At 43.8% G+C, this 22606-nt stretch overlaps 2 protein-coding genes across 2 annotated transcripts in view; one reads left to right on the plus strand and one right to left on the minus strand.

The window, feature by feature from the left end:
• Positions 1 to 11391: 11391 nt before the first annotated feature.
• On the plus strand, positions 11392 to 13926 carry LOC119331542 (protein TIC 21, chloroplastic-like). The gene is made up of 4 exons (XM_037604707.1): positions 11392 to 11618; positions 12507 to 12764; positions 13071 to 13274; positions 13596 to 13926. The coding sequence occupies exons 1-4, from the start codon at positions 11409 to 11411 to the stop codon at positions 13707 to 13709; spliced, it is 786 nt and encodes a 261-aa protein (XP_037460604.1). The 5' UTR covers positions 11392 to 11408; the 3' UTR covers positions 13710 to 13926.
• A 193-nt stretch (positions 13927 to 14119) lies between these two features.
• The window catches only part of LOC119334020, a 9191-nt gene continuing 704 nt past the window's right edge, over positions 14120 to 22606 (minus strand). The window contains exons 2-10 of the mRNA XM_037606696.1: positions 18029 to 22602; positions 17711 to 17903; positions 17467 to 17614; positions 16907 to 16991; positions 16359 to 16446; positions 15973 to 16243; positions 15855 to 15897; positions 15667 to 15770; positions 14120 to 15124 (exon numbers count right to left, since the gene is read on the minus strand). Coding sequence (XP_037462593.1) covers positions 14627 to 15124; positions 15667 to 15770; positions 15855 to 15897; positions 15973 to 16243; positions 16359 to 16446; positions 16907 to 16991; positions 17467 to 17614; positions 17711 to 17903; positions 18029 to 22602 — 6004 coding nt within the window. The 3' untranslated portion in view covers positions 14120 to 14626. The remainder of the gene's footprint in view (positions 15125 to 15666; positions 15771 to 15854; positions 15898 to 15972; positions 16244 to 16358; positions 16447 to 16906; positions 16992 to 17466; positions 17615 to 17710; positions 17904 to 18028; positions 22603 to 22606) is intronic.

Raw genomic sequence — 22606 nt, forward strand, 5'->3', positions numbered from 1 at the left:
CACCAACAACAACAACAACAACAACAACAACAACAACAACAATAACAACAACAAAGCCTTTAGTCCCAAACAAGTTGGGGTAGGCTAGAGGTGAAATCCATAAGATCTCGCAACCAACTCATGGCTCTGGCACATGGATAGCAAGCTTCCACACACCCCTGTCCATAGCTAGCTCTTTAGTGATACTCCAATCCTTCAGGTCTCTCTTAACGGACTCCTCCCATGTCAAATTCGGTCTACCCCGCCCTCTCTTGATATTCTCCGCACGCTTTAGCCGTCCACTATGCACCGGAGCTTCTGGAGGCCTGCGCTGAATATGCCCAAACCATCTCAGACGATGTTGGACAAGCTTCTCTTCAATTGGTACTACCCCAACTCTATCTCGTATATCATCATTCCGGACTCGATCCTTTCTCGTGTGGCCACACATCCATCTCAACATACGCATGTCCGCCACACCTAACTGTTGAACATGTCGCCTTTTAGTCGGCCAACACTCAGCGCCATACAACATTACGGGTCGGACCGCCGTCCTGTAGAACTTGCCTTTTAGCTTTTGTGGCACTCTCTTGTCACAGAGAATGCCAGAAGCTTGGCGCCACTTCATCCATCCGGCTTTGATTTGTAACAAGTGGTATCATAAGCTAGATTATTTGGAGGCTGTGAATTGTTGATCTAGAGGAGAACACGTGGAAGCTGTCGATGGGATCTAGCGAGATGCAATGAGTATGATTGAAGACATGGCAGCAGATGTTGTCGCGTCGGTGGATCAAGGTTTCTCTTGAAGATTTGACGACGGCGTCGTGTTTGGAAGAAGCACAAGGCGATGCGTGCGTACGTATGGCAGTCTCGGCGATCTATTCAGGGCGATGGCGGCGTAGCAGCAGGCTCGGGCGACGCATTGCAGCATCTGGCGTGGCAAGGAAACCCAAGCACCACTGTGGTGGACCATCATGGCCTTGCGCGGAGCGGCCCTTGGCGAACAGTGGCCTGACGACGTGCGCTACAAGCGCGTGGTGCAGTATGATCGATCAAAGCAATTCAATCGAAAGCAGTGGACAGAGATTTGTTTTGAAAACAAAAGAAACCGAGTCTCCATAGACACGGACAGGCAGGCAAATCAGTCGGCGCAAGGGAAAAGATCCGTCAAGTGGATACATATCCACCAAATACTTGCATAGGCGTTGGCAAGGCAAAAGCAATTAGCCAGCATTGGAATTGGTGCCAAGGGAACTACTACCACGTGTGAAAGCCAAGAGTAATTCTTGATTGGAATTTGCTACCCATACATTTAGGTGTACTTGGGCATTACGTGAGAAGAATAGTTATTTTCTTTCACATGTTTAGTCATACAAAGAACCACGGTACCAACGGGTACTAGGTTTGAGGTGAAGAAGTTCGTCCGAATTGAAAACCTTGGATTATGTCAGACAAGGGTGAAAAATTTGTTGGCACAACAGAGATGCTTGAAAGCGTTGCGGGAAGTCATGTCAGCTGAGATGGAATTATCATGTGATGGATGGAAATTTGCGTAAGACGATTTGGGAGCCTTGGGCGTGTCATACAGTCGGACGAGATTGGCTGGGTCGGACTAGGCAGTCTGACGGATCGACGCAAGTCGGTTGGTACAGAAGACAGTGGTGGGATCGGCGACAACGACATAGAAGTGTGATGCTAATGGTGACCGACTTCTGGGCGTGGAAACACGTGGCGCGGGCCTGAGGGCATGTGTGACTTCGACAAGACTATGGTGCGGCGTTGATTCAAGACGGTGCGCACATGAGAGCTTGAAGTCGACGGGCCGCGAGGGTGGACTAATCATCTACCATGGAGTCAAGTTGAAGGTGGAGCTAGATTGAGGGGATACGGTGTAAGGACCCAGGGAAACGAAACCAATTTCAGCGGGAAAAAGCGAGTGCCATGCAGTTCGGACTAGAGCCCAGTGGTCTGATGAAAGCGTGAAACTCGTCATCGGTCAGTGATGATCGATGATACTCTGCAGTGGAGGTTGAGTGGTGCGGGTTCGCGACCCTTGAGACTCGACCAGGACAGCGAAGGCTCGACGCGGTAATAGCGGCGAGGCGTGTAGTATGCACAGGGCATGGAGACGGGCCAGGGCTCTGGTGGTCATACATGTGGTGAGACAACTGCGAATTTGACTCAGAATGACTACAAGCAATGGTGAAATTCATTCAAGTTTCAGACAGGCGGTCAAGAAAGGAGCGGTGATGTTGAGTTTAGATAACTCTTATTGTGACACCCAATATGTGAGTTGTTCATTTTTCACGCAGGTCGGTGATTGATACGTCTCCGTCGTATCTATAACTTTTGATTGTTCCATAACAATATTATTCAACTTTCATATACTTTTGGCAACTTTTTATACTATTTTGGGGACTAACATATTGATCCAGTGCCCAGTGTCAGTTCCTGTTTGTTGCATGTTTTTTGTTTCGCAAAATATCCATATCAAACGGAGTCCAAACGGAATAAAAACTGACAGAGATTTTTTTTGGAATATATATGATTTTTGGGAAGAAGAATCCACGCGAGACGATGCTCGAGGGGCCCACGAGGTAGGGGGCGCGCCCCAGGGTGTCAGGCGCGCTCCTGACCCTCGTGGCCACCCCATAAGGCGGTTGGAGCCCTTCTTTTGCCGTAAGAAAGCTAATTTCCGAATAGAGATCGTGTCAAAATTTCAGCCCAATCGAAGTTACGGATCTCCGGGAATATAAGAAACGATGAAAGGGAAGAATCTGAGAACGCAGAGAGAGAGAGAGAGAGAGAGAGAGAGAGAGAGAGAGAGAGAGATCCAATCTCGGAGGGGCTCTCGCCCCTCCCGTGCCATGGAGGCCATGGACCAGAGGGAAACCCTTCTCCCATCTAGGGAGGAGGTCAAGAAAGAAGAAGAAGGAGGGGGCTCTCTCCCCCTCGCTTCCGGTGGCACCGGAGTGCCACCGGGGGCCATCATCATCACCGCGATCTACACCAACACCTCCGCCATCTTCACCAACATCTCCATCACCTTCCCCCCTCTATCTACAGCGGTTCACTCTCCCGCAACCCGCTGTACCCTCTACTTGAACATGGTGTTTTATGCTTCATATTATTATCCAATGATGTGTTGCCATCCTATGATGTCTGAGTAGATTTTCGTTGTCCTATCGGTGGTTGATGAATTGCTATGATTGATTTAATTTGCTTGTGGTTATGTTGCTGTCCTTTGGTGCCCATCATATGATTGCGCGCGTGGATCACACCATAGGGTTAGTTGTATGTTGATAGGACTATGTATTGGAGGGCAAGAGTGACAGAAGCTTCAACCTGGCATAGAAATTGATGGATAAGGGATTGAAGGGGGACCAATATATCTTAATGCTATGATTGGTTTTTACCTTAATGAACGTTAGTAGTTGTGGATGCTTGCTAATAGTTCCAATCATAAGTGCATAGAATTCCAAGTCAGGGATGACATGCTAGCAATGGCCTTTCTCAAATAATACTTGCTATCGGTCTAGTAAAGTAGTCAATTGCTTGGGGGCAATTTCGCAACTCCTACCACCACTTTTCCACACTCGCTATATTTACTTTATTATTTCTTTATCTAAACAGCCCCTACTTTTTATTTACGTACTCTTTATTATCTTGCAAGCCTATCCAAAAACACCTACAAAGTACTTCTAGTTTCATACTTGTTCTAGGTAAAGCGAACGTCAAGCGTGCGTAGAGTTGTATCGGTGGTCGATAGAACTTAAGGGAATATTTGTTCTACCTTTAGCTCCTCGTTGGGTTCGACACTCTTACTTATCGAAAACTATTGTGATCCCCTATACTTGTGGGTTATCAAGACCTTTTTCTGGCACCGTTGCCGGGGAGCAATAGCGTGGGGTGAATATTCTTGTGTGTGCTTGTTTGCTTTATCACTAAGTAATTTCCATTTGTTGTTCTTAGTTGTTTCCTATCTTCAATTATGGGTAGGAAACGCAAAATACCAAAAAAATTAGTTGTGCCTACTGAACCAATGGTTGAAGAACCAATCAAAATCTATCACACTGCTGAAGCTTATTACTTGGATCATCTTCGATCCCTATGTGCTCGTGCTGAAACCCCAACTAGCTTAGTTGAGGGCAAATAATTTTTAGATGAGCATGCTTGTTTTGTGCGACACAGAATATCTGAAAAAGGGAAAACTTTACTGGATCAAATTCATCATTTGCAATGCTATGCTTGGAATTTATGTGAAATATATTATTATACTTGTTGTTCTGAAGACCCTAAGAAACACCTTCCCTACCAATGTTTGTTTAGTGATAATGGAATCGTATCCTCTTATGCTAAGGGTGTTTATAGTTACTATGATGTTCAATAAATTGAAGAATTTGTTGCTTTTAAGGGTGCTTATGAAATTGTTTCTTTGATTGAAAAGTATGATGCTACTCTTTACAAATCTGAAAATTTTGCCATACTTAAATATTGTTGTGATAATTATGCTTCTAATGCCTATGTTGAACCATATATTGAGTACTACTCCGCTGTCCAAGAAGAGACTAATATTTTCCAGGAGTCTATGGAAAAAGAAATAGATGAAACTGTAAGCTCATTGGATGAAAAAGATGATGAGGAGAGCGAAGAACAAAAGGAGGAAGAACGGATTAGCTACCCGTGACCACCTTCTAATGAGAGTAACTCTTCAACTCATACGTTGTTTAATTCCCCTTCGTGCTTACCGAAGGATGATTGCTATGATGACTGTTATGATCCCATTGATTCTCTTGAAATATTCCTTTTTGATGATGCTTGTTATGCTTGTGGCTAAGATGCCAATATGAATGATGCTTATGGATATGAACTTGCTATAGTTCCTTATGTTAAACATGAAATTATTGCTATTGCACCCACGCATGATAGTCCTATTATCTTTTTGAATTCTCCCGACTACACTATATCGGAGAAGTTTGCACTTATTAGGGATTATATTGATGGGTTGCCTCTTACCGTTGCACATGATGATTTTGATAGATATAATATGCATGTGCTTGCTGCTCCTACTTGCAATTATTATGAGAGAGGAACTATATCTCCACCTCTCTATGTTTCCAATATGATAGAATTGCAAGAAACTGTTTATACTATGCATTGGCCTTTACTAGGTGTGCATGAATTGTTCTTTTATGACATGCCGATGCATAGGAAGAGAGTTAGACTTCGTCATTACATGATATATGTTACCTTGTGCTCACCACTAAATTACAAATCATTGTTAATTAGAATTGGCTTTGATATACCTTGGGATCCGGGTGGATTCATTACTTGAGCACTATATGCCTAGCTTAATGGCTTTAAAGAAAGCGCTGCCAGGGAGACAACCCAAAAGTTTTAGAGAGTCATTTATTTCTGTTGAGTGCTTTTATATAGTTTAAAAACAACAAAAATAAAGAGGGGAACCCAAAACCTTTTCAAAAAGGAAAGCGAAAGTGAGAAAGATAAGCATTGTTGAAGTGGGAGCTAGCCTTGAACTTTGTTCATGCTCATGGAAACTTTGTGAATCTTGATTACAGAAACTTTTCAATAAAAATAATTATCCCCTTGTACAATTCCATTGTGTTATAAAAATAATGTGCCAAGGTTTGCCTTTAGGATGTTTACATTTGCTTGATGGTTTGTACGGTGCAGGACAGAAACTTTGGCTATAGTGCGCGATTTTACATTTTTAGCTGGAACGTCAAATGGTTCTGATTCTTTTTACATTTTTATTTTTTCTAATTTTTGTAGAATTTTTCAGGTATCATAAGTATGGTGAATGTTCATATTATTATAGACTGTTCTGTTTTAGACAGATTCTGTTTTTGTTGCATAGTTTGCTTGTTTGATGAACCTATCAATTTATATCAGTGGATTAAGCCATAAAAAAGTTATATTGCAGTAGAAACAATGCAAAAACAAAATATGAATTGGCTTGCAACAGTACTTAGAATAGTGATTTTCTTTATTATACTAACGGATCTTACCGAGTTTTCTGTTGGAGTTTTGTGTGGATGAAGTGTTCAATGATTGAGAAGGTCTCGATGTGAGAAGAAGGAAGAGAGGCAAGAGCTCAAGCTTGGGGATGCCCGAGACATCCCAAGTAAATATTCAAGGAGACTCAAGCGTCTAAGCTTGGGGATGCTGGGGAGGCATCCCCTCTTTCTTCAACAAATATCGGTATGTTTTCGGATTCGTTTCGTTCATGCGATATGTGCAAGTCTTGGAGCGTCTTTTGCATTTAGGTTTGTATTTTTCTTTTTATGCACCATGCTGGTATGAGATAGTCCTTGGTTGATTTATAGAATACTCATTGCACTTCACTTATATCTTTTGAGTATGGCTTTATAGAATGCTTCATGTGCTTCACTTATATCATTTGAAGTTTGGATTGCCTGTTTCTCTTCACTTAGACAACCGCCATTTGTAGAATGCTCTTTTGCTTCACTTATATTTGTTAGAGCACGGGCATATCTTTTGTAGAAAGAATTAAACTCTCTTGCTTCACTTATATCTATTTGGAGAGATGACAGGAACTGGTCATTCACATGGTTAGTCATAAAATCCTACATAAAACTTGTAGATCACTGAATATGATATGTTTGATTCCTTACAATAGTTTTGCGATATAAAGATGGTGATATTAGATTCATGCTAATGGGTAGTTATGGATTGTAGAAATACTTGTGTTGAAGTTTGTGATTCCCGTAGCATGCACGTATGGTGAACCGTTATGTAACGAAGTCAGAGCATGAGGTATTTATTGATTGTCTTCCTTATGAGTGGCGGTCGGGAACGAGCGATGGTCTTTTCCTACCAATCTATCCCCCTAGGAGCATGTGCATAGTACTTTGTTTCGATAGCTAATAGACTTTTGCAATAAGTATGTGAGTTCTTTATGACTAATGTTGAGTCCATGGATTATACGCACTCTCACCCTTCCATCATTGCTAGCCTCTCTAGTACCGCGCAATTTTCGCCGGTACCATAAACCCACCATATACCTTCCTCAAAACAGCCACCATACCTACCTATCATGGCATTTCCATAGCCATTCCGAGATATATTGCCATGCAACTTCCATCATCATCATATACATGACTTGAGCATTCATTGTCATATTGCTTTGCATGATCGTAAGATAGCTAGCATGATGTTTTCATGGCTTGTCCATCTTTTTGATGTCATTGCTACACTAGATCATTGCACATCCCGGTACACCGCTGGAGGCATTCATATAGAGTCATACTTTGTTCTAGACATTGAGTTGTAATATTAAGTTGTAAGTAAATAAAAGTGTGATGATCATCATTATTAGAGCACTGCCCCAGTGAGGAAAGGATGATGGAGACTGTGATTCCCCCATAAGTCGGGATGAGACTCCGGACGAAAAAAAAGAGAAAGGCCAAAAAAAGAGAAGGCCCAAAAAATTAAAAAAATAAAACAAAAAATGAGAGAAAAAGAGAGAAGGGGCAGTGCTACTATCCGTTTTCCACACTTGTGCTTCAAAGTAGCACCTTGTTCTTCATATAGAGAGTCTCTTGAGTTATCACTTTCATATACTAGTGGGAATTTTTATTATAGAACTTGGCTTGTATATTTCGATGATGGGCTTCCTCAAATTCCCGAGGTCTTCATGAGCAAGCAAGTTGGATGCACAACCACTTAGTTTCAGTTAGAGCTTTCATACACTTATAGCTCTAGTGCATTCATTGCATGGTAATCCCTACTCACTCACATTGATATGTATTGATGGGCATCTCCGTAGCCCGTTGATACGCCTAGTTGATGTGAGACTATCTTCTCCTTTTTGTCTTCTCCACCATCCTATTCTATTCCACCTATAGTGCTATGTCCATGGCTCACGCTCATGTATTGCGTGAAAGTTGAAAAGGTTTGAGAACGTCAAAAGTATGAAACAATTGCTTGGCTTGTCATCGGGGTTGTGCATGATGTGAATATTTTGTGTGGTGAAGATGGAGCATAGCCAGACTATATGATTTTGTAGGGATAACTTTCTTTGGCCATGTTATTTTGAAAAGACATGATTGCTTTATTAGTAGGCTTGAAGTATTATTGTTTTCATGTCAAATAATAGACTGTTGCTTTGAATCACTCGTATCTTAATATTCATGCCATGATTAGACATATGATCAAAATTATGCTAGGTAGCATTCCACATCAAAAATTATCTTTTTTATCATTTACCTACTCGAGGACGAGCGGGAATTAAGCTTGGGGATGCTGATACGTCTCCGTCGTATCTATAATTTTTGATTATTCCATGCCAATATTATTCAACTTTCATATATTTTTGGCAACTTTTTATACTATTTTTGGGACTAACATATTGATCTAGTGCCCAGTGTCAGTTCCTGTTTGTTGCATGTTTTTTGTTTCGCAGAATATCCATATCAAACAGAGTCCAAACGGAATAAAAACTGACGGAGATTTTTTTGGAACATATATGATTTTTGGGAAGAAGAATCCACGCGAGACGATGCTCGAGGGGCCCACGAGGTAGGGGGCGCGCCCCAGGGTGTCAGGCGCGCCCTTGACCCTCGTGGCCACCCCGTAAGGCGGTTGGAGCCCTTCTTTCACCGCAAGAAAGCTAATTTCCGGATAGAGATCGTGTCAAAATTTCAGCCCAATCGGAGTTACGGATCTCCGGGAATATAAAAAAGGGTAAAAGGGAAGAATCTAAGAACGCAGAAACAAAGAGAGACAGAGAGACAGATCCAATCTCGGAGGGGCTCTCGCCCCTCCCGTGCCATGGAGGCCATGGACCAGAGGGTAAACCCTTCTCCCATCTAGGGAGGAGGTCAAGGAAGAAGAAGAAGGAGGGGGCTCTCTCCCCCTCGCTTCCGGTGGCACCGGAGTGCCACCGGGGGCCATCATCATCATCGCGATCTACACCAACACCTCCGCCATCTTCATCAATATCTCCATCACCTTCCCCCCTCTATCTACAGCGGTCCACTCTCCCGCAACCCGCTGTACCCTCTACTTGAACATGGTGCTTTATGCTTCATATTATTATCCAATGATGTGTTGCCATCCTATGATGTCTGAGTAGATTTTCGTTGTCCTATCGGTGGTTGATGAATTGCTATGATTGATTTAATTTGCTTGTGGTTATGTTGTTGTCCTTTGGTGCCCATCATATGATTGCGCGCGTGGATCACACCATAGGGTTAGTTGTATGTTGATAGGACTATGTATTGGAGGGCAAGAGTGACAGAAGCTTCAACCTAACATAGAAATTGATGCATACGGGGTTGAAGGGGGACCAATATATCTTAATGCTATGATTGGGTTTTACCTTAATGAACGTTAATAGTTGCGGATGCTTACTAATAGTTCCAATCATAAGTGCATAGAATTCCAAGTCAGGGATGACATGCTAGCAGTGGCCTCTCCCACATAATACTTGCTATCGGTCTAGTAAAGTAGTCAATTGCTTAGGGGCAATTTCGCAACTCCTACCACCACTTTTTCACACTCGCTATATTTACTTTATTATTTTTTTATCTAAACAACCCCTACTTTTTATTTACGTACTCTTTATTATCTTGCAAACCTATCCAAAAACACCTACAAAGTACTTCTAATTTCATACTTGTTCTAGGTAAAGCGAACGCCAAGCGTGCGTAGAGTTGTATCGGTGGTCGATAGAACTTGAGGGAATATTTGTTCTACCTTTAGCTCCTCGTTGGGTTCGACACTCTTACTTATCGAAAACTGTTGCGATCCCCTATACTTGTGGGTTATCAGTGATCAGTGTGTGATGGTGTTGGACTGATATTCTGGAAGTTGGGAGCGCAAATTAGAGTAACAAGAAACTTAATTTTGCTCGAGTGTTGACTGTGGTCAAGAAAAGAAGGGACTACAAGTTGCAGGTGGAGTCATATGGAGTCTTTGGAGTAGCAGCGGTTCTCATGGGATAAGCTCAAGTCTAGTGTACATGGAAGTTTGATGCATGGACAAATTCAAAATGGTGAAGAATATTCGTCAAGGTGGAGTTTGTTAGAGTTGTGTCGAATATAGTGTACAAGATAGGCTACAGTTGGACTTGCAGTTGTATTGTGTTTAGATAGGATATGGAGTCGTGTTCAAGTAAGACACTTGTATCATAGGCCTTTTTTATATAGCGGGGGTAAACACATGATGTAGCTTATGCCAACATAATTGCACGGGAGCACAGGGGAAGCCGGCGGCGTGTGCCGGTGTCGAGGACGACCTGGTGCGGTATTGTCGCGGTATCTTGGGGAGGAGCGTCCATAGTCAGGCCCCGGGAATGTAGCTATATTGATGAACCTCGTTAACAAATCTTGATGTTGTTCTCATGTAATTGCTTGATCCTCAGATGATCGATGGTATGCCTCGGATTTATTCTAACAAATCTGGCTAGGATACGAGCCCAATCATAACACAAGCTAGGATTGCGTATCGAAGCTTCTTGAATTTTCTAATTTGCTCTCACATCTCGTTGTTTTCGAGTTGCCTCTCATCTAGCTGATGTCGCAGTGGTCTATGGTAGTACTCCAGCAGCTTGCTTAAGTATTTCTTCACAAGATAGGCCCATATCCATGTGCGGAAACAGACTCATTTCTGCAACATATGTATACATAATGATGTGACCAACGTGAGATTTGTATGCATGCCAATTTGCTGACACGGAGAGAGATTTTCTGCCATATACTTTTCTACGGCCAGCGTGGATGAAGAACTCTCGTTCTAGATTCCATGTTGTGTAAGAAGCTTCCTTATCAAGAGGGCATTGACAGGCGCAAAGCAGCACGGGTGGCCTTGCCGGATTCAGGCTCACTCCGCCGTCGGTGGCGCACGATTTGCCGCCGGATCGAAACAGACACGCTGCTGTAGCGAGATGATTCGTCAGACATGACCGACTGCATGTGCCACGGTGGAGAGCTCATGGCCGAGCCAACATGGGCAGAGGCCCAATTTTTTGGTTCTATAACTATACCCAAAAAAGAATTCCACCCTTTGGACGGCAAAGTGAAACCCTAGCCCATGCTTTTGGGCCGGGCCCCATCGGCCCAGACTGCCCATATCTAGATGTTGTAAGCATTTGCTCCATCTGTCCCATGATGTAAGACGCTTTCCGACACGGAGTAGCTCTCCAAAAAAAGATGTTGTAAGCACCTAGTGGTATTGTTAGTCTCAAAACAAAAAAAACTAGTGGGATTGTTGATTCTAAAAGAAAAATCTAGTGGTATTATTGTAGAAAGTTTAACCACGAGTGGCACTTTTGCAAAGAAGTGGATTGTGCAGTAGGAGTAGGAGCTTCCTTGCTCTGTTCCCAAGCCAAGATCAGAATTCAGAAGTTGAGAGCACCCCAAAAAACAAAGGGACCCACGCGCAAAATGCTCGCGCTCCTGCTCTCCCCGCCGGCGGCGCCTCCGCCGTGCCTCGCGACGCTACGGCGGCGGCCTCCCGCGCCCCGCGCCTCCTCCGCCCCCGGCCGCGCCGCGGCCGTCCGGCCCCGCCTCGCCGCCGCGGCGCCCGGCCCCGCCGAGCCGGAGCCCGCGCCGCTGTCCGCCGAGGAGGAGGCCGAGCGCGCCAAGCTCGCCCAGGTGCCGCCCCGCTCCCTCCCCCGTCCCCCCGCTGATCTGCTGAGCCCTAGTTAGTAGTGACAGTTTGTGATACCATCGTGCTTAGTGGGGTTCCTGTTGCCCAACCAAAAGACCAACGCCGGCTCTGCCTCCTGGTCCAGTGCCTCTGGGAAATTCAGATTCTCGCAGCCTCTTGCCGTTTGCCCGATTGCTGCACGAATGACTGGGAAACCGTGAGGTACATGCTGACACTTCAGAGTTCGTGTTCATTAAGGATATGCAGACAGAGCATGGGCAATCCTTGTTCAATCCTGCAGGGCAGCAGGCCTGATACTGAGCAGTGGCGATGTAGTTCTTCTTCCAAGCGCAGCAGGGCTGATACTGGGCCAAGGGGTTGTGGTTTTTTCTCTACCAATGGGAGCTTTCCCTTCACCGCCCCCATGGGGGTGGTCCACAGGGTTCATAACTACCCCTCTTACTACGGGGCGTTTACCTAGCCAACACTTAGATACCTGCATCAACTAGTATATGTTTTGGGATGGATTTTTCTTTTCTTACTCCACACGCTTAATTTGTGCATCCACTTGCTCTCTGGTTAAAGACACTTTGCTGCACACCTTTTCTTTGTTCTATCAAAATCTTCGTGCTAATGAGGTGGCTACATGACTTCAACATGATATGTCAAACTTTCAATATTATTTTATCCACGATTCCTAAAGTTGCTACTGTCGTTTTGGTATTCTACTCTTAGTATGATATCTGGCTAAAAGTTAACGCTGTAAATCAAGTGTCCAGGTGCTGTTTCAGAATATGGTTTCCATGGTCCACTGATGACATTGCTTCTCTTCATGCTGTTTACTCGGCTCATATATCATCTTTTGCTCTGTGTTTTTTTTTTTTGGTTTGCAGGTTAGCAAAAGGCTAGAGAAAACAGCGCGGTATTTCAAGAATTTGGGTACCCTGGCATTCTGGTCTCAGTTGGTGTGCACAACCGTTTCGGCTGGGATCTTGTCGTTCTCCGCAGTTGCTACCGGGAATGCAACATCTCCCTTTACATTCTATGCGACCGGACTTGGCATCGTTGCCGCCTTTATGTCAGTGTTCCGGTCATTTGGTTACATCCGTCTTTCCAAAACGCTCAGGAGGACAGCAACCGAGCCTGAAAAGGTACTCAAGTTTCCCAAATAATTGTCCCGCTGCGCTATCGTTTTCTTCTCTGAAAAGCCATTGCTTCTACGCACCCACTACCTTTGCATATAAGAGTATGTGCATGACGTCTGATCTTGCCTACCTGTCGACAATCAACTTGATCTCATAAACACACCCAACTCATTTGATGGCATATGGTACCATAATATCATGGTACAACAATGCATCACCGCTACTTGATCTCTTTTGAAGTAACATAATATTGCTTGGTTCTGCTTATATGTGCATTTTAGCCAAAACTAAGTCGAGTGGCTCCTTCTACAGGCCCCTCCGCGTGCGGCTGTGGTTAAAAACCTGAGGAACAGTATTGTACTCAGCGTTGTCGGGATGGGGGCTGCGGTCCTCGGGATGCAGGCGACTGTTGGTGCTTTGGTAGCAAAAGCTCTCACTACCTCCTCGGTGCCCTACTACCAGGGGATATCCGCTGGCCAGAGCCCAGTTCTTGCTCTGGATGTTTTTCTCGTTCAGGTATGCATTGTGTCTTCCCTTCATTTTGATTGTTTGCAGAACGAGAAGAGCTTCCAGGGGTGGTCCTTTTCCTCCCATCTTGCAAAGTGGTCTGTTTGAGTTTTGTAATGTGATCTTTGATCTACAGGGTTAGTAACAAAATGTGCAATCTTCACAAATATTAAGAACACCTTTAAATTGCCGGACATAGGATCACATTTTCTACTCTCTCTCCTATCCATATGAATTGTCGTTGAAACAGATGTATCTAGGGAGTAGAATCTTTTTTAACTTGGCACTTCATTTTGAGTATTAATTGTCATTGTCTCTCGTCATGGACAGGCTTCAGCCAACACCATCCTCTCGCATTTTCTCGGGCTATCGAGCTCGCTGGAGCTACTGCGGTCCGTGACAATCTCTCCAGCAGATGCCGGCCCCGTCCCTCGACCGGCATGAGCTACATACAAACACGGCATACGGCTCCTGTTTTTTTTTCAACTTTTTTGGTTCCGCAACTGTATTCTGGCAGCAGCTTTTTTTTTCATTCTTCCTTTTTGTGTGTAGATCTTCTCGTTTGGTGACAAGTATCAGTATGTCCAGCTAGCTTGATTTTGCTCATGTGCAACTATCTACATATACTTGATGAAGAAAAAGAAATCGGTGCTGTCGAACCTCTGCTTATTACTTCAAACATATGTAGAGAAGTACTCCTGTACACGCCTACGTTTTGCGCCATCTGCTGATAACATAACTATCTGATACACGAACGGCATACCACTATACCAGTGTGTGACAACCATGGATGCCAAACACCCATGGGGCTATGGTCCACAGGTACACGCACAGGAAAACAGGCTCACAAGGCAAGCTTGAAATAAAGTTGCATTGCTTCTTTCACAGATATGATATGTGTTTTTACATTCAACACACAGGTAACACAGCCAGTTGCTCCCACTCTATGTTTGAGACAATGTAACCTATGCATAAGTACAAGATGAATGGAAACGAGATGTTAAAAAAGGAAAGAAAAAAGGATGACAAGGCATGTTTTCCCTATCTATATATGGATATGTCGAAGAGAAAACCCAGTCAGCGCCGCAGCTTGGTGTGGCGCAGCAAAGCACTATATCAACAGCGGGTATCCGAGATAACCGAAAAACTTGTCAAACCCTTGTTCTTCTCGCCGGTCCGAGTCAGCTTGAGCACCAATCTGCATGTCCAAAACTTGAATCCCCTTAGCACTGTCCCATCAGCCATCAAACTCTTTACCCTCATGATCCGAAGCGGCTTTGCTTGTGCATCAAGATTATGAAGGCCCGCATGCTGAAATGTTGAACTTTTCCCTGGTCCAAGTTCAAGCAGCAGTTAGCCTGTCACACTCTTGCCGTTCTCATGATCCGAAGAGGTTTGATTAGTGCATCAAGATCATCAGCCTCCGTGCCAAGTTCCCCTGAGTCCAGTTCCATCAGCTGTATGCCGTCTGGCGCATCAACACTCTGTATGCTGTCTGGCATATCAACACTCTGTATGCTGTCCGGCGCATCAACACTCTGTATGCTGTCCAGCGCATCAACGCCTTCTTCACCATCAATGTCAAGTGTGATAAAGTCAGTGAAGTCCCCACCTGAGAAAATATCATGTTGCTGTTTCTGTCTGTCATCTTGGCCTGAAGAAACTTTGCTTGTCTCGCTGTCATGTCTAATTCTGGTGTCAAAATACCGTCCCCAGCTACTGTTTTGGGGGGTGTCTGGTCTGCTTCTCTTAGGTTTGATTGTCTTCTTGGTGGGGTGATGAAGTTTGCACGTAGATTGTTGTGGGCACTCTCCTGTTGCCTCAAAGACTGGGCATGTGTAGCTGTGCTTTTTACGACACTGCTTGTAACAGAGGATTAATTCAAGACCATGAAAAGATTAGCAATGGAAGCCCCAAAAAGATCATGGAAGCCCCAAAGTTCAAAAGCTGAACCTGGTTGCAATGCAAAACCATGCAAAACTACACTGCAAGCATATCTGGCACAAACAAGTTCCAACAACAAAAAAGAACAACCTACTAACAAAATCTTCATTTTGATAACCTATCAACAGTTAAACGCTAAACCACCCACTGGATAATCCTCGTTGCCACGACTAAGAACATGCATGTCCTCCTAGATCCCAGCAAAAACACAAGAAGTCTCATGCAGTAAATTATACCTACCAAGAACTTTAAATTAATAATACTAAATGATTGGCAGGAGGGTAGGGCATATTATAGTTTACATCACATTCTGCAAGGGACATTTTTCACAATGGTTCAGTCTGGGTTTTTTTTTGGCAAGTTAACTATCAGCTTTTGAGGACAATGCTGAATTCCACCCCCTAGCAATAGTAATACTTGAATAAGATTGAAAGATTTCAGTAGTATCATTAAGTACCTCATCACCATCTGCACAGTATCCCTTTAGAAAATCTTCACAGGCAGGAGCCTTAGAGTTCACTTTCACATGCCTATAGGGACAAGCTGTGTTGGTACAGAGACCTGCCAGAATACAAATCTTATGATCAAGAAAAATGTAGCAGAAACAAAATTCTAAAATGATGCACTGCGAATGAAATGAATCACCTTTCAGAAAATAAGAACAATCTTGCATTCTTTCCGGGAGGACCTGCAGAACATACTCTTACAATGAAAGAAGTGTCAAATGCAAGATAGGCAATAGAATCAAGAAGAAATGTCTTACCTTGTGAGTGAGTTTACAGCTAGTATCAGAACACAGGCCTTTAAGAAATTTAGTGCAAATAGTCACTTTAGCAGGGTCATGAATATAGCGACACTCGCCCTTAGGCTTCTTGCACTCGCCAAACCGAGTGAAGAATTGACAGTACTGTCGTTTCTTTGCCAGGCGTGATCTAACAGTGTGCAAACTCCATCGAACTTTCTCATTTGCTAGCATGCGAGTTACTTTTTTGGGGTTTCTAACCAGTTGGTTACCTTTGCTAACACGCACATATCTGTTTCAGAATAAAGAGAATCAGAGAATAAATCGAAGTTGAAAGATCCTAGATGCAAACAAGTTCTATTTTAAGACGGCATCATGCAAGCAATAGCATATGGTCAAAAAGATACCCATTGCAAGTTGATGACCTCCTCAAATCTGAAGAAGCTTGATTGTTGTTTCTTAACTGATTGCCAGCAACAGATAAAGAGTATTGATCTGCAAATTTTGACCAATATCAAGTAAAAACAAAAAATTATATACTGACCAGATGAATGATCAGTGTCGTTACATCCACTGGAAGCACTGCTATATGCAATTACTATTAACCAATAAGAGAAGGTCCTTAAATTATGGCATAAGAGAGCATGTCTCATGCACTGCACTTCAAAATGGAATCGCCACAAAGTGATGATTTAGCTAACTAAGACCAGCAGTAAAATGTCCAGCCAGTAGGTAATTCAACTTTAGACTTGTAATATAGTGGACCACAGAAGTATTATAGAATAAAAATGCAACTGGGAATCTGTCTTGCAATATGGTGTAGCATGGAAGTTATGTTATTACACTAAAAAAGAGCAATTGAGAAGCAGGAGCAGCCAAACTTATGTATCTCACGTATAAATTATTTTAGCAGTTGAGTCATTCTTCTGTAGTGGCAATAAGTTTAACACATTACCATTTCTTCCAGTATAATGGAGATATTGCCGTTTCCGTTTTTCTCCTCTCTTTTTTTCAACGTCAGCAACTGCCAATGTAGCCTCCTGCAATCCAGGTTGTAACTTTATAAAACGCACCATATATGCACTACACAATAATGTGGTCTTGATATGTAAATGGTTAAATGCATTTTCAAAAGTTGGTTGCATGGCTGCTCTTATGACTAGTTAAATAGCAGTCAAGTATAATCAGCACTAATATAGGCAAGAATCAGCATTCTCGTTAGACATTAGCCGACAAAGTAGTTAGAAACTTCTTGAGAGACAACAAAATTCAACCAGTAACATAAATCAAGTCGTCTCCCAAATACTTCTTGTGGGCTTCCCATCAGAACATAATACAACAACAGCAACAGCAACAACAACAACAACAACAACAAAGCCTTTAGTCCCAAACAAGTTGGGGTAGGCTAGAGGTGAAACCCATCAGAACATAATGATCTGATGAAAATAACTCCAACTGGCTCTTACGGAATACTGAATACGAAAAAATATGCACAAAGAATATCAATTAAGTTACCTCGTTAACCTTTTGAGAACGCTTCTCAAGAGATCGTGACCATTTCAAACTTGATCCACCAACACTTAACACGCCAGATTTCCGTATAGAGAATCCATTAGTTGAGACAGTATAAATCATATCTCTCTTCTTGGTTTGTAATAGTTTTCTGTTACATGATAAGGGGCAAAGACTTGCTATAAACAAATTGAATGAATGGCTCAATAGAGAAAGAAAGAAGTTCAGGCTAGTCTGCTAATGTTACCTGACTATTCGTAAGGAGCTCACATTCTGAGTGTGACTGTTTCTAAAATTCTTGCAGTATATTTTTCTTTTCCATGGAAGAATACGTGGGAAGGCCTTCGCATAACTAGTTCCCGCAGATCCTTTCCTCTGTGGTTGATGCCCACTGAGTGTCCACACGTGCGAGGAAGTTCCCATATTATTTGTCTGAAGAGCTGCATTTAGAAATGTTTGAGCAAATGGTAGTTTAATGAGTTAGCATTGCTTTCTTATTCAAGTATAAGGTTGCAGTTGTGGTATGCCTCAGAAGGAAAACAAAGAATACAAGAAAACAGAATACCTTTATGTGGTCTCTCCTTTAAACCATTGATACTGTTGTTCGAGGATGCAATTTGTACATTACTCTCACCTGAATTTAAGCTCTCAGCAGGTGCAATCTCTTTTGTATTCTGACCATCAGAGGAAGATGAACTCAAAATAATCTGATTTTTCCGCTTCTTGAAATATAAATCAGAGGCTGTGGGTGGCTGCTGTGATAAAACCTTATCTGTAGAACTTTTAGTCGGGTCATCAGGGTGCTGCCTCTGTGCAGCAACCAATTGATTTGATTTCGGTCTAACATAAACCACTTTACTAGCATCTGAGGGTTCAGGTGTTTGTGCACTTTTAATGCTTGGGGTATCAACACCTGAGTTTAATTGCCTAGCCGAATCTTCTTTTTCAGTTTCAGGAACATGCTGCTTGGGCAAAGTTTTAGGCAACTGCTCTGGAAGGCTTGTGGTTGAATTGATGGATTTGGCATGAAGTGGTAAAGGAGGAGTCTTAGGTCTTTCAACTGTAAAGCTCGAACGTGCTGCAGAATCATTTGAATCAACTTTCCTGACAAAGTTCATGCTTCTCCTCATCACAGGCTTATTCAACTTATTCTGAGTATCCAGACTAGAAGAATGAGAAAGTTTTCCTGTTGCTGGATTTCTAATAAGGGCGTTACCCTTGCGTATATAAGAGTTTTGAGTTTTGTCATTCTGCCTTGGTGGTTGTTTAGGCGGTAATCCTGAAGGCTGTGAACTGGGCAAAGATGTAGAAGATGTCATGTCACCACGATGCCATGTCTTGTGCCTTGGATTTGAACTTACACGAGGAGGCTCTCGGGATGAACTGGGCAAATTCGCCTGTTTAGGAGCTACCTTGGGAGGCATAGAGCTTGTACAATTCATCTGAGGAGAATTCCCCACAGGGTTTCCAACCGAGTCCAATCCTGCTCTCCTGCTATCCTCCTTTGGTGCTAAGACTGGCAAACTAATAGAAGGTAAAGTAGATTTGCATGGTTGATGATCCTTTTTAGCTTCTGACACAATGGATTCAATCCAAGAAGACAACAAATCTCGCTTTGTGCTTGAGTTAACCACAGTACCTTCAGTATTACTGTTATAGGTATTATTATCTGGCTCAACAGATACCTGAGGAGAAAGCGTTGTATCCATCACATCAGTAGATTCCACAGCTGGGATGGCAGGTTCAATTGGGTTACCCACAGGATTATCCACCATCTGATGATCATGTTGATCAACAACATTTATTGAACTAATAGAGTGCAAACCAGAGAGAACTACCTCCCCATGTTTCTCAACATCACCACTGATTCCTTTATTACTGTCATAGGTATTATCCGGCTCAACAGATACCTGAGGAGAAACTAGCTCTGCATCCATCACATCAATAGATTCTACAGCTGGGATAGCAGGTTCAGTTGGGTTGCCCACAGAAATATCCACCATTTGATTATCATGTTGATCTACAACATTTATTGAACTAATAGAGTGCAAACCCGAGAGAACTATCTCACCATGTTTCTCAACAACGCCACTGATCTCTTTGGGTGTCAATGAGTCTGACTGAGGCATATCACTACCAGATACAGATAGCCTAATGCTGTTAACCTGACTAGAGAAAGCATCCACACTTCCACACTGCTCCAAACCTTGTGCAGTATCATGATCCTGACTAACAGAAGTGTCATTATCCACGCTCTGATCCAAACCTATCCTATCTTTCCTAACAGTAGCATCGTTAGTCACAAACTGCTCAGACATAGCAATGCTGTTGACCGCTGGCGGTAAAGTCAGCCAATTTTGAGAACCTACACCAACTGAGTCATCATCAGCCACACCTTTTTGTTTTACAAGACTATCAAATTCTGTCACTGTGGAAACATCTAATCCTTTCTGCCCTTCCAGCAGCTCATGGTTTTCCTTGAGCTGTCGCTCACTTTCGATGTTATTACTGAAATAGAAATTACTGCCAAGTGTCAAAGTTGTAGGAACAGACTGCTCGCTGTTACCAGAAGATGAAGATTCACGGGAATGTGCCAAGGGAAAATCAATCTCGGGAGACAGATGACCTCTATGAAGATTGATCAGTTCTGCTACCTGAGCTGTAGCACCCCTTTCTATACCATTATTCAAAACAATATCCCGGGTTAAATCCTCCATAAGATCATCATCTAATGGTGGCACATTCATGCTTTCAACATTTCTGGAACATGACAGATTAAAGAAATCTCTACCTTCAACTTCCAGGGGAGCATCTGTTTCATTGAAAGCAGTTCCGTCATTGAGAAGATTTTCCTTGTGGCTATTGCCGAATCCACCAGCTAAATTAAATTCTGGAGTGCTCCCAGAATTACATGTGGTGGTAGCATGTCTTTCAGTTGACCCCATGAGGCTTTTGCCCACTTTCCTCCCAACAAACTTGCTCATGGTAGTTTCTGATGTATCAGGAGCTTCCAAGTGGTGTATTATTTTCGAAGTGTTAGTTTGACATAATTCTATGGGGATTTGGCTCTCTTTGGTCCTGGTATCCTCATTCACATCGAGTTCCCTTGTATTAGAAATCTTCACATGGTGTGCCACAGAAACATTACCAATACTATTTTCATCTAAACCAGTCAGAATCATACCCTCACCTTTCTGAGCACCCTTTCTCTTGCATATAGTAACTTCTGGTGTACTACTTACACGGCGAACATCCTCTTCGCTTGTGTTAATCAAGATGTCATTGTCTTCCCTCCTAGCATCCTCACTTCCAGAAATTTCTGCCGTATCATGATTTACAGTAACTCCATTTGTGCAAACAGTGTTTTTTTTACTGACATTCTTAGGAGCTCTGCTCTCTTTCATGCTAGATTCTGTATGCCTATTAGAAATTCTCAGAGGATTACTTGCAACTGCAGCACTCGTTTCACCTGAAAGAGGCATGATTTCACCCTCCTCCTGATAATTATCATTCGTAGACACCAAAGTTGCACTCCTAACACCTGAATCCATGGAGCTCCTATCTCCTTTCCCAGGATGCTCACTTCGTCTTGTAGCAAGTGCTTCTGTAGATTTAATGGCTGAAGCAGCAATAATATCACCTCGACCCATGGAGCTTCTATTGTCTTCCTTTCCAAGGTGCTTACTCCCACTACGATTTGTTGAATCAAGAATTTTCTTGGACTCGATGGCTGAAGTGGCTTTCCTTTTACATGGATTTATCGAGTTGCTATTTTCACCCTTCTGGACATTCACACCATTACCAGCTCCAGCTGTACCACTAGTGCTTACCATATTATGTTCAGATACAGTATCCTTTTCCAGCGATGAGGTTATGATTTCACCCTCTTCTTTTTCAGAAGCATTTGCAATAGCATCAATATTATCCCTCTTCTCAGATACAATTTCGCTACTAATTTGTTTATCCTTGCCAACAATCCTCCTCACAATCTTCTTGATAACTATCTTCTTCACTTTCTTGACACCAGCCACAGGACGACCAGCTAAGCCCAGACTTTTACTAGGGGAATCTGACACATTCTCCTGAACATTATCATGCTTCCCAGGAAGCTTCTCAACAAACCCTTCTTTTTCCTTGGACTCCGGTGAAGGTTTCACAAGAACTGAGGACAACACCTTCCTAACATTCTTTCCAGCATCCTTCTGTATTACCTTAGTGCTGTCAACCTCATTACTACCAGCACTTTTTGCCTTGCAGTCCACAGAGATCACGCTGGCCAATCCCTTTGAAGCAGAGCCGGCAGTGCTCGACTTGGCTGGTGAAATATGCAAGGCCTTTGGCGGTGGCGGTGGCGGCGGCCGTGTAGCAGCAGCAGGGCCCTCCTCTATCCTCTGCCACACAGAAAGTCTCCTTGGGGCAGGCTCCTTCTGCGGAGTGCGCCTCGGATGCGCGACAATGGTGGCACGTGGCGAGCGCGGCGAGCCACGCTCACCAGACAGCGTTGACGTCTGTGAAACCATCTGAATCTTCCTGCTGCCCTTGCTGTCGCTGTGTGTTGAGAAGCTCTCGTGGCTGTAGCCAGGATGCGCAGGGGCCCTATCTACAAAGCTGTCAACCGCGGCGTAGCTGGCATGGGGCTGCTGCCTCTGATGGCGTGAAGGCAGCGGGCCAGAGCTGGAGGTGCTCTCGATGTCGACCCGGTCATGTAAGGCGCACCGCTGCTTCTTGCGCGGGCTGGGCGGCGGCGAGAGACGGTGCTGGTGGGGGGACGTGTATCTGCGCCTGTCGTCCTCAGGCTCCTGGTGAGCAGGGGCGTATCTGCGCCTGTCTTCCTCTGGCTCCTCCTGGTGAGCAGGGGGGTATCTGCGCCTGTCTTCCTCTGGCTCCTGGTGAGCAGGGGCGTATCTGCACCTGTCGTCCTCGGGCTCCTGGTGAGCAGGGGCGAATCTGCGCCTGCGCTCCTCAGGGTCCTCCCACGGGGGCTGCTGATGCTGCTGTTGATGGTGGTGGTGGTGCTGCTGCTGCTGCTGTTGATGGTGGTGCTGTGGCTGCTGATGCTGCTGGTGGTGGTGCTGGTGGTGGTGCCCAGCGTTGCGGCGGAACTCCTCGTCGGGGTGGCGCTGGTGGCCGTGGTAGTGGGGAG

This window comes from Triticum dicoccoides, chromosome 7A (genome assembly GCF_002162155.2).
Source record: "Triticum dicoccoides isolate Atlit2015 ecotype Zavitan chromosome 7A, WEW_v2.0, whole genome shotgun sequence".
Taxonomy (NCBI): Eukaryota; Viridiplantae; Streptophyta; class Magnoliopsida; order Poales; family Poaceae; genus Triticum; species Triticum dicoccoides.